At 43.5% G+C, this 13033-nt stretch overlaps 1 protein-coding gene across 2 annotated transcripts in view; it reads right to left on the bottom strand.

Annotated features, from left to right (window-relative positions):
* LOC144791187 (alpha-1,4-N-acetylglucosaminyltransferase-like) overlaps positions 1-13033 on the bottom strand; it is a 492472-nt gene that overhangs the window by 236749 nt on the left and 242690 nt on the right. For both annotated transcript variants that reach the window (XM_078665831.1, XM_078665832.1), the window contains exon 2: positions 9918-10395. In XM_078665831.1, the coding sequence (XP_078521957.1) occupies positions 9918-10367 (450 nt within the window). In that variant the 5' untranslated portion in view covers positions 10368-10395. The remainder of the gene's footprint in view (positions 1-9917; positions 10396-13033) is intronic.

The raw sequence follows: 13033 nt of genomic DNA, 5'->3' as shown, positions 1-13033 counted from the left end.
CCTTTTTTCTGCACCACTCTTGCCTCTTTCTGTACATCTCTTGTCTCTTTGTGCACTCTCCTACCTTTTTTCTGCACCAACCTTGCCCCTTTTTGCACCTCTGTTGGTTCTATCTGCACTGCTCTTGCTTATTCCTGCCCCTCACTTGCCTCTTTCTACACTTCTTTTGCTTCTTTCTACACCTCTGTTGCTTCTTTCAGCAATTCTCTTTAATCTTTCTCCACTTCTCTTCCTTCTTTCTGTATCCCTCCTGCCACTTTCTGTAAGTCTCTTGTTATTTTGTGTACCTCTCCTACCTCTTTCTGCACTCTTCTTGCCTCTTTTTGCACCTCTGTTGGCTCATTCTGCACTGTTCATGCTTCTTTCTGCACTCCTCTTGCCTCTTTCAGCACCCCTCTTTTCTCTTTCTGCACCTCACCTGCCTCTTTCTCCACCCCTGTTCCCTCTTTCTGCACCTCTCTTGCCTCTTTCTGTACCTCTGTTGTTTTTTTATGCTCTTCTCTTGCTCTTTCTGCACCCTTCACATCTCTTTCAGCACCTGTTTCTTCTTTCTGCACTTCTCTTCCTTCTTTCTGCATCCCTCCTACTACTCGCTGTACCTCTCTTGCCTCTTAGTGCACCTCTCCTACCTTTTCCTGCACCTCTCTTGCCCCTTTTTGCAACTCTGTTGGTTCTTTCTGCACTGGTCTTGCTTTTTTCTGCACCTCACTTACCTTTTTCTGCACTTCTCTTGCTTCTTTCTACACCTCTGTTACTTCTTTCAGCAATTCTCTTGGCTCTTTCTGCACTTCTCTTCCTTTTTTTCCTGTACCCTTCCTGCCTCTTTCTTAACCCCTCTTGCCTCTTTTTGCACTTCTGTTGGTTCTTTCTTAACTGTTCTTGCTACTTTCTGTACCTCATGCGCCTCTTTCTGCACTTCTCTTGCTTCTTTCTAAACCTCTGCTGCTTCTTTCTGTAATTCTCTTGCCTCATTCTGCAATTCTCTTCCATCTTTTGGTACCTCTGTTGCCTTTCTGCACCTTACTTGCTTCTTTCTGCACCCCTTACCTCTTTTTGTACCCCTCTTCCCTCTTTCTGTACCTTACCTGCCTATTTATGTACCTTTGTTGCTTCTTTCTGTACCTCTGTTGCTTCTTTCTGTACTTCTCTTGACTCTTTCTGCACCCTTTGCGCCTCTTTAAGTACCTGTTGCTTCTTTAAGCACTTCTCTTCCTTCTTTCTGTACCCCTCCTCCTTCTTTCTGTAACTCTCTTGCCAATTTGTGCATCTCTCCTAACCCTTTCTGTACCCCTCTTGCCTCTTTTTGCATCTCTTTTAGGTGTTTCTGCAATGCTCTTGCTTCTTTGTATACCTCTTTTGCAAATGTCTGCATCCCTCATGCCTCTTTCTGTATCTCTCCTCCCTATTTCTCCACCTCTTCTGCTTCTTTCTGCACTACTCTAGCTTCCGCCTGCACTGTTGTTGCTTCTTTGTGCACCTCGCTTGCAAATTTCTTTATTCCTATTACCTCTTTCAGCACCTCTGTTCCATATTTATGTACCTTTCCTGCCTATTTCTGCACCTCTCTTGCTTCTTTCTGTACCTCTGTTGCTTCTTTCTGCACTTCTCTTGCCTCTTTTTGCACCCTTTGTGCCTGTTTCAGCACATCTGTTGCTACTTTCTGCATTTCTCTTGCTTCTTTCTGTACCCCTCATGCCTCTTTCACAACATTTTTCCCTCTTTCTGCACCCTTCTTCCCTCTCTTGTTTTTTTCTGTATCCCTCTTGCCTCCTTTTCCACCCCACTTCCCCCTTACTCCATCTCTGTTGCTTCTTCATGCCCTTCTCTTACATGTTTCTGCACCTCTCTTGCATCTTTCTGCACCTCTGTTGCTTCTTTCTGTACCTCTGTTGGATCTTTTGGCATTACTCTTGCTCTTTCTGCACCCTTTTTGCCTCTTTCAGCACCTCCGTTGCTTCTTTCTGCACTTCCTTTCCTTCTTTCTGCACCCCTCCTGACTATTTCTGTACCTCTCTTGCCTCTTTGTGCACATCTTTTATCTTTTTCTGCACCCCTCTTGCCCCTTTTCACACCTCTGTTGGTTCTTTCTGCACTGCTCTTGCTTCTTTCGACACCTCACTTGCCTCTTTCTGCACTTCTCTTGTTTCTTTCTACACCTCTGTTGCTTCTTTTAGCAATTCTCTTGGCTCTTTCTGCACTTCTCTTCCTTCTTTCTGTACGTCTCTTGCCTCTTTTTGCACCTCTCCTACCTCTTTCCGCACTCCTCCTGCCTCTTTTTGCACCTCTATTGGGTAATTCTGCACTGCTCTTGCTTATTTCTGCACCCCTCTTTTCTCTTTCTGCACCTCTCTTGCCTCTTTCTGCACCCCTGTTCCCTCCTTCTGCACCTTTCCTGTCTGTTTCTGTTCCTCTCGTGCCTCTTTCTGTACCTCTGTTGGTTCTTCCTGCACTTCTCTTGCTCTATCAGCACTTTTCTTGTTTCTTTCCGCACCTCGATTTCTTCTTTGAGCAATTCTTTTGCCTCTTTCTGCACTTCTCTTACTTCTTTCTGCACCCTTCCTGCCTCTTTGTCCACCTCTGCTGCCTCTTTGTGCACCTCTCTTGCCTCTTTCTGCACTTCACTTGCTTCGTTCTGTACCTCTCATGCCTGTTTTGGTCCCTTTGTTGCTTCTTTCTGCACTTTTATTGCCTCTTTATGTACCTCTGACTTAGAGGTAGCTTTAATCCCCCTGCCCTATTATGTACTAGGGCCTTACAGGGGATGTCATGCCAATCACAGGGGTACCCCAACCCATAATGTACCCTAGCGTATGTAGGTGTTTTCACTATATTCTAAGTGTCTTTCAGCATAGCACTGGCTCCGAGACTGGTTAGTCAGAGTCAGTTACCACCAGTTCTAGTCAGCAAAAAGTTAGGGGCACAGGATAACTTTGCAACAAGTCCTCTTTCTGCACCTCTGTTGGTTCTTTCTGCATATCTCTTGTTTTTCTCCGCACCTTTATTTGTCTTTCTGGACTTCTGTTGTTTCTTTCTAGATTTCTTTTGCTTCTTTCTGCACTTTTCTTCCTCTTTCTGCACATGTCCTACCTCTGTAGGTGTAGTTAGAAATTAGCATTTAAAAACCTTTGAAAATCACTGAAAAAAAACATAGGTTTCTGGGACACTATAGTTAGAAATTATCATTTAAAAAACCTTCAAAATTCACTCAAAAAAACAGGTTTTCGGGGACGTTATAGTTAGTTGGACATTTCACTCATACAAAACCAGAGAAATTTGGCCGTTATAATCAGTTGAGCTAACTATAACTCACGCCCCCTCAATGCACTGCTGATGATGGCACATATTACTTCATTCATGACATTGTCAGTGACATCATTGATGACATCTCAAATGGCATCACTGATGACATCACTGATGACATCATCCACGTGATAATCTGATGCGCCTTCTAATACCCTAATATAACCTTTGATACACCCACTATAAAATACAGATTATCATTTTTGAAACCATAGACAAACCAGTAACAGTTACTACATACCCACTCACTGATTCCTAGGCCTACACACACATCCATACAGTCACTCATACATGCAGTCACTCATCAATACAGCACTATCATTTGCACTCATACACCTATACAGACACTCACAAACCACCACTCATCCTTACAGTTACTCACACACCTAGTCAGTCATGCAAAGAATCAATCACACTCCCAGTTACTCACCTATACAGTTATACACAACCAACTCACTTATTCATACAGATACTAACACATACTTACTCTCTTATATAATCACTGATACAAGCACACACTCATCCATGCAACCACTCTCACAATCACTCACTCTCACATATAGTCATGTATATTCTACAACACGCACACATACTGCCTTTTACATATGTAGTTACTCACACATGTACTAAGTATGGGCGAATTTTGCAGATTCGCGGTCCGCAAATTCGTGCAAAATGGCAACAAAATCTGCGAGTTCGCTGATTTTCCCGCGAACTAGCGGATTTTTTTGCCATTTGCACAAATGTGACCATGTGTGTCTGTAACTTTGCCACCACGCCGAATGGAGCTGAGGTCCCTCGAGTGAGCTGTCCATCATAGTGAGGAAAGGGCGGGAAGACGTTGCATACCCTAGTGTGTGTGTGGCGGGGCCAAACAGGCTGGGCTTCTATGCGAGTTCACAGGCCTCTTGTTTATAAAGGGTCAGCGACCGATCAGAGCGGCCGATGAGGAGAAAGCAGCCTTCTGGTCACTGGAAGTACACGGGGATTGCGCTCGAGAAACTCGTGGATGCAAAGACCTCCATCAAGGATTACATCTAATTGTAGGCGGTAGATATGGGGAGGAAGCACACCTGCCTAGCCTAGACCGTGCTCACTAGTTGTTTGGGTGCCGAGGTCCCTCGAGTGAGCTGTCCATCATAGTGAGGAAAGGGCAGGAAAACGTTGCATACCCTAGTGTGTGTGGGGTGGGGCTTCTATGCGAGTTCACATGCCTCTTGTTTATAAAGGGTCAGAGACCGATCAGAGCACCAGATGAGGAGAAAGCAGCCTCCTGGTCACTGGAAGTACACGGGGATTGCGCTTGAGAAACACGTGGATGCAAAGACCTCCATCAAGGATTACATCTAATTGTAGGCAGTAGATATGGGAAGGAAGCACACCTGCCTAGCCTCGACCGTGCTCACCAGTTGTTTGGGTGCCGAGTTCCCGCGAGTGAGCTGTCCATCATAGTGAGGAAAGGGCGGGAAAACGTGGCATACCCTAGTGTGTGTGGGGCGGGGCTTCTATGCGAGTTCACATGGCTCTTGTTTATAAAGGGTCAGAGACCGATCAGAGCACCAGATGAGGAGAAAGCGGCCTCCTGTTCACAGGAAGTACAAGGGGATTGCGCTAGAGAAACTCGTTGTTGCAAAGACCTCCATCAAGGATTACATCTAATTGTAGGCGGTAGATATCGGAAGGAAGCACACCTGCCTAGCCTAGACCGTGCTCACTAGTTGTTTGGGCTGATTATTTGAGCTTCAACTCGGGCATGTGCAAAAGAATCCACCCGCAAGCGAATGTGCTAATTTTTCAGCAATTTCGCGAGATTTGCGGATCGTGAAATTGCCGAAAATTCGCAAATTTCATGAGCAGAACGGATTTTGCACCCATCCCTAACATATACCACTGAGACATCCATTCACTAACCAACACACCCATACACATACTCACCCACCCATACAGCCCGTCACAGATACGCTCTTCAACCCATACACCCAGTGAATTACCCACTCACACATCTAGGCACAGAGTCATATACCCCCCACCTACCCACACAGATACTCAGGCACCCATACAGATACTCAGACAACCAATCAATAACCCACATAGGAGTTCATGTAGCTACTCACTAACCCATGCAGCTGCTTACACACCAACTGACAGACTGATACAGATATTCACACAGATTAGTCACTAATCCATGCAATCAGTAAAACATGTTTAATCACTTACTTATACAGTCAGTCACACACCTACTAAATCATCCATTCAGACACTTATACACCCACTCATTCTTCAATACACCTTGGCATATATATATATATATATATATAAATAAAACTTTACACAAACACACAGTCACTGGATGAGTCATCAGTGATGTCATCAGTGATGTCACTAACTATGTCATGAATGATGTAATATATGACATCATCAGCAGTGCATTGCGGGGCGCAAGTTATAGTTTGCTCAACTAACTATAACGGCCGAATTTCTCTGGTTTGGTATGAGTGAAATGTCCAACTAACTATAACTTCCTTGAAACCTGTGGTTTTTTTAGTGAATAAATATATATATAAACACATATAAAAAATGTTATCATCAAGTGCTGGGCTATCAAGACATCACGAAAGCCCTGTTCCAGGCAAAACAATGACATACATCAACCTCTGGAGGGAAAGAGTCAGAACACCATGGTCTGACCACGCATGTTCCGACTACGCAAGCTCAACCACGATTGCCTTAACCGTGCATATGCCATAACCACGTATATGTATGGTTAAGGCATTGCGTGGTCTATCTGTAGCAAGACAGAAACAGGAGGAGACTGTGATGAGGTAAGTAGGGCTGAGGGATACTTTTTAGGGCTGGGAGAGAGTCGGGGACGGTTTTAGAGCAGTGGAAGAGGTTGGGGTAGTTTAAAGGACAGTGCAGAGGGGTGGGGTAGTGTAACTTACAGGGCAGCATTTTAGGCATTTGGGCAGTGGGAGGAGAATTAGGGGTCGGGGTAAGTTTTAGGGCAGTGAAGGTGTTGGGGTAGTTCAAGGGACAGAATGGGGGTGGGGTAGGGTACGTAAATGGGCAAGGTTTTAGGCCTTAGGGCAGTGGAAGGGGAATTGGTAGAGGGGGTAGTTTTTAGGGCTTGACGGTCAGATAGGTTATAGAGCAGTGAAAGGGGTTGGGGTACTTGAAGGGACAGAGCGGGGTAGGGGGCAGGGTAGTGGCGACCATAGCCACACATACCCCTTTACCATACATGCCTATACCACAAACTTTTGTGGTAAAGGCATGCATGGTAAAGGAATGTGTGGTTAAGATGCATTCGTGGTTTGGGCTGCGTGGTAGAGGCATGCGTGGTTTAACCATGTGTGCCTCTATCACACAACCAACTCTGGAAGAAAAGGTAGCTTTTATTGGACACCAGTAATGGAGGCCACAACCAATGAAGAAGGTTGGGTGGTATTGATTTGCTATTCTAGGTTTTGTCAGGTAACACTCATAGAGTTGTGCTACTTGCAAACGGATTTTGAAACCATTGCAATATTTTGAGACTGCAGTAGTCCCACCATGTCTACTTTTACAGACATCCCTGGGTTATGGTCACTGAAAATGAACCTTTAGTAGCTCTCTTTTATTGTCCGACATCACATCACATCTATCTCAAGTAGAAATGGGATCCTCTAGCTTTAAAAAATAATCTGTGAGTTATGGATAGCTCCACATTCTATCAAGGTGCCCTTATCCAAACACAATAGGTGAGAAGAAGGAAACAATGTGATCTAGGGAGCAACTGTAATTGATGACGAAGCTGAACTTCTATGTGCCATTAACTTTGGTTGGTAGTCAGTGCCTTCAAGATGTGTTCAGCGATGGATTTGTGATGAACCATTCATAAAATTACCATGCATGCCTTTACAATGCATCCATTACCACACAAATGCTGTTACCATGCATGCCTTTACCATGCATTCCTGTACAAAGCATTATATATTCTAACTCGTTTGAATGGATGTGTGGTAAAGGCGTGTGAGTGGTAATGAAGGTGTGTTAAAGGTATTGAGTGGTGCCAACTGCATGATACATTTCATTTCCTTCAGGATTTATGGGAAGAACACCTCAGAACGTTGTAATAACATCTATACACCATACCACCTCCACCCTACAGGTCATGTACATAGTCCTTGATGTTTGGCCTTAAACACAATTGTCTGAGGAACAGCTGATCCTAAGATAGTTTTGCATGAGAACGCCAAAAGCTGTTGTTTCTTGTGCCATTCACATTCTTTACTTTGGGCACGGATCATCACAAAGAGCAAGGCCCCACATTAAAAAAAGAGTGTAGTTCCCAAAACTTAACTGTGCTCTTCTTCTAAGCATCAAGACAGGCATAGATGCCATCCTTATGTTAGAATATCTGAGAAATATCCCTTTAGACGACGTGAGCATGGACTTTTTCAAGTGCCCACAATGTGTGACAGATATTGTTGATGGTAATAGGAAACATGCCTGGTACATGGAAGAGCTGCTAGCCACTACTACAGTAGGGGCAGTCTTTCAAAAGGTGAAAGAGATAAAGACAAGCCACGGTCCTTCCGAAGAGATGAAAATGGGTAAAGGTCTCTAAAGAAGTGGTGTGAGGGTCGAGTTCCAGAAGTACCTAGAGTCCCTGGAAATAACACTCAAAGGAATAATGCATTAATGGTTGCATATTAGTAGTCAGATGGAGACTTTCATCTGTACCCTGAAGAAGGTGGTCAGGACCTAAGAAAAACAAGAAACTGATTTGGAACAAAACCTGTACCAATTCCTGTTTTTAAAAATTACAGTCAACCCCTCATTGTCTGGCACCAGAGAGATAGATCCAGTGAGTGGGACTTCTTGTGAGGATAAAATGGGCCCAGTGCTCTCTCTTGATTGAAGGCTATTATCTCAGCACCACCCACGACCAGTCCAATAGTATTCTGCTTTATTAAAAGACTGTTCTCATGGAATATCTAGTAGCAAGCAATTGTTTTATTTTCACTCACGTATATTTGAGGGATGCTATATTCTGACATAATTGTTGTGATGTGATATGAGCTTTGACCACATACTCAGATCATGCCACACCTGGTGGCAGGGGCCGAAATCTTGGGATTCCTATGCTTGCATGTTTAATTCAAAATGGTCACTGAAGATGGAAGTGTTTGCGCTAAGACATGAAGGGGCAGATTTACAAGCCCCTGCGCCACTTTTGCGTCACTTTTAACATGGGGAAAGTGACGCAAAAGCGGCGCAAGGGGCTTGTAAATCCGTGTGGAAGTCTGTTCTAGGAATGGGCCCTGAGACTCATTCACCAAGTTGCACAATATTTAAACGAATGAAATGTTGGTCTTAGAATTTAAATGTACTCTACCTACAGATGGAATGCCAGAGGTCTGGAACTCATGTTGTCAGTGCCTTAATTAAGGGGTGTATTTGCATGGATACACCCTATGTGGCAGTGGTTAATTTGTAGAAGAAAGGGTGCTGGTGCCCAAAGTTCTCCTAAGGAGACTACGGCCATAGCTATTAAATGTCAGAGAACCGACTACCAATGCTGAAGGCACTTGAGTCCACCTCATTCCTCTTTAATCCACTGCTAGACACTCCCTGCCCCTTTATCTCACTCTTGTGCATTCCTCCTTTCTTCCTTTGTGACGGTTGTTTTGTGTTTCTCTTCCTCCTTCATTACCCTTTGTATGTTTTACCCTCTCTTGTTCTTGGGAAATGTCTGAGGAGAAAAAATAAGTGATAGTCCCCAAAAAAGTGTGCTACTGGCCCCCACTGGCAACCACCGGCTCAAATTAAGCACATGGCACCCAGTGAAATACATGCAACACTTATTCTGTGTACATTTTTTCAGTGGCAAAATCGAATATGCCGGGTGCAGTCACTAATATCTCACACATAGCGGCAAATTTGCAAAAATATAGCGCAACTCGGCACAGTAATCAAAGTCACCGTGCCGCATTACGCAAGGAGAAGAGACCAGTGCAAAACCATATTTACAAAATATGGCCTGCTGCAGCTCTCTTACCTTGCGCTGGTGCACAAACCTGTCTAGTGTCATACACCATGGTGCAAAGGTGTATGTATGATATCTTGCATAGATATTGTACTGTACGTAAGCACATCTAGTACAAAATCCTATGCCTAAACAATTTTCATAACATTCCACACAATGGATATGTGCTGTTCAGTGTAGCAACATATATTGTGCGAACTGTTTATAGAAACAGATATACACCAACTCTGCGCCTGCCTCGAGGAAGTATTATTTTCTTATGCAAAGCCTGGTCTGTCTATTTTAGTAAATAGATCTTTGCATTAAAAACATGAATGCTTGTATTTGAATACCCAAGAACCACCCAGGTAACACCCTCTCAGCACAAAGTGGCGGAAAGCAGGGCAAAGCTCTATCTGTACTGAAAAAAATACACTTTTCCAGCACAGAAAAGCTGTGTGCTGGAAAGTAAATAACCTTTCAAGAGTTTAAATCACTTTGCATCCCTATGTGTGACTTTGCTGTGGCAAAACATCTTGATACATTTATCCCAAACCCATTTTAATGTAATATATACGTATTGTAAGGCATAAGACAGGACACTTACCTGATGGTACCAAGAGTACAGTGGGGTGTCTTTGAAAAGTTCTTCGAAACTCAAAGGGAGGATGTGAACATTTTTCAGGGAGGCTAGAAGAAATAATTCTGTGTAGTTCGACTTTAAAGTGATTGGTATATTTTTGGTAAGCCCTTTCATGAGAAAATACACAGGTCTGTCCGGGTAAGTCCGGGCTGCTGACTCAATAGAACATACCACCAGTGCTGGTGGAAACATCCTATCTGTTGTCTCAATGAAGAAGATTCCGGGTTCTTTGGGCGTATCCAGTGTGGTAAGAGGAGCAGTAGTGCTAGCCACTGTTGGTGATGCAATGTCCTGTAGGTATGTCATCAGGCCAATTGAGTTTTTTTTTTCTCCCACCGTTTTCCAGTAAACAAATGAACAAAATAGAGTCATCAATATCAGAACAAGCGCTTTCGTCCATGTGTTCATGACCATGTCTTTGAGGGTTATCTTGCTTTGGAACCTGAAAAACAAAGATCCACATGAAAAAATAAATATATATATATAAATATATATATACAGAAGAGCTTAGATTTATCATGTGGAAGGATTGACCATAACAAAACAATCAAACGAAAAAAGACATAAGCACTCGTTTAACACCATTTGTTGATTCTGCCACTATATAGTGGCTCAATGGTTAGAGCGGCAGACCCTGATGCAAAGGTCTAGCCCAGGACCAGGGTTCAATTCCCCGCCTCGGCGGGTCTTGGGCTCAAAACTCCACGGACCTGATAATTCTCGCCTCTGTGCCTATTCCAATCATGGAGTCCCACTCTGCAACTCTGGGCAATCGCTTGCTTAATCTCCACAACGGCCCCCACAACGCTAAGGATGCCTGGCCTCCACCTTGGGGGTGCCCAGGAGTAGACACCTCACAGGGAAAGCCAGGATGGGTTCCACAGCGGTATTCGTAGTAGCGCCTTGAGACCCTTGCGGGTGAGTAGTGCGCTATACAAGTATCAATTTAAATTTTTACATATATCAAAACTAAACCTTCAAGAGACGAATTGGTGGCGGTACCCATATAGTCAATAATAACTTTTGTGAAGCAAAGTTTAACCAAATATATTTTGCAGTTCATGCACAGACAGGCTAGGATCTAATAGGGTGAATTACAGAATTGCTGCTGCTGTCGTGGAGCATATGTAAAACTTGCAGACTACGTATTACATTCTGAGTTCACAATGTAACAGTGCCTCTGGGCTGGATGTGTTTATTTATACGAGATTGACGCCCTGCCACTATTTCATCTGCTTTTTTATTGGCCCACACTCGACTGTACTCTTTTCTTCTAACCTCCATCTGACTGTTAGGTGTCGTTCATGTTATGTCTAGTTTGACAGCACAGTTCTCTTATCACCTTTTATTGATAATTAGTTAAAATATGCGTAGGGTGAACTTGGATTCAACTGTAGACATATTACTCTCTCGCCTCTGATCCTACTGGGGTCTAATGGAGTGCTTACACTGAAAAGCAAGGACTATTTTAGGTCCGAAAAGTATACTGAATCACCACACTACAAAGTCTTTTTGCCACATGCATCAAAAGAAAACCCGGTTGCAAACGGGCAGATTCTCAGGATCTGCCCCTTTGCGACCGTTATTTTTGCATTTGGGATGCATCATCCCAAATGCAAAAATCGCAATTTAAGTAATCTCTAAATTGCGATTACTTAAATTGCGATTGCATTAAAGTGAAAAAATCAGAGACTTCGCTAATAGGGGGCGCAAATTACCATGAAGTTGAACTTCATGGTAATTTGCAAAAACTTTGAAAAATCCACTTTTGTGCATTTTTCAAAGTTTGATGTTGGGCATGTGTGTGCGCAACATATGTGCACAGATCAATTTCAGGGATGCACCAGGGTGTCCTTTTGACACCCTGGCACTCTCGAAATTGCATTCTCAATTTGCTATTCTCTAATTGAGAATCGCAAATTGAGAATGTCTTCCCGTTCATTCCTATGGGCCTCTAGGCCCATAGGAATGAATAGGGAGGTATTCCTTAATTGCGACTCGCAATTAAGGAATGTTTAAAAATCGCAATTTTTTAAGCGATTTCTACATGCATAGGCTTCAGCGATTCCTTAATTGCGATTCCTTAAAAATCGCAATTTAGAAATCGGAAAAAGCCAACATTGATTCATGTATCTTTTACATGTTTTATTTAGCTTTTTCAGTGTTGAAAGCTTTATAACATTGTAGTCAAGAACTGAGTGTTTCTTTAATGAGTGCACATGGTTATGCACGAATGCTGTTTCCATGCAGAAGACAGACTTATTGGCTTTGCCAATTCATGCTCTCACTCTTAGCATTCTCTTTACTACCTAGTAACATTGTAGGCAAGCCCTGCAATAGTCTTCATAAATAATCGCATCGAGCCCCACTTAGGTTATGAAACGCGAGATGGTAGCAAATTGTGCTGTGTCCTTTCAAATGCACACATTGTCGATGAGAGTGGTTATGTGAGAGAGCCCGGCATAGAGTGAAAAATTAAGAGTTTGGCTCTAAAAAAAACTTGACACAGGTCCCCTCTGCCCTATTTACATGAGCATACAATTTAAATAAAGCGGATGTGACATCCAACCAATTTTGACAGATGAACCTGACGCACCAAACTCTAAATGACCCCAGAGTCCTTTGCCTCCCCAGGCAGTGGTCACTCTGTTCTGCACTACAACGTATTGCTGCCCCCATCACACTGCTCTTCCAGTTGTGTAGCATTGCATAGCAGACGAGGGGTCTAGGCTGTCAGGGGAGTGCAAAATGGTGGCTGTCTTTGTGAGCATACATGGAGGGAAGCAAACAGCACTCCACGTGACCACCAACCCCCAATTCCAGGTCAGCAGCAGGAAATAATTTCAAGGGAAGATGTAGAAGGGTATAACTTTAATCTTTCTGACAGACTGTGGTATGTGTATGGAGGTGATGCTAAATAACAGAGAACAGAGGCTAATGAGGAGCTTGTCTGATTGGTCTCCTTCCCGCACACTGAAGTGAAATGCAGCGTACAGAGCAACTAGGAAGTGACGCCTTGATATTGAAAGCGCAGTTGAGCAGTTCACTGCGGTACTGCAGGGCTGTGTTCATATAGCACC

Source organism: Lissotriton helveticus, chromosome 11 (genome assembly GCF_964261635.1).
Source record: "Lissotriton helveticus chromosome 11, aLisHel1.1, whole genome shotgun sequence".
Classification (NCBI taxonomy): domain Eukaryota; kingdom Metazoa; phylum Chordata; class Amphibia; order Caudata; family Salamandridae; genus Lissotriton; species Lissotriton helveticus.
This window is presented reverse-complemented; position numbering and strand designations above follow the sequence as displayed.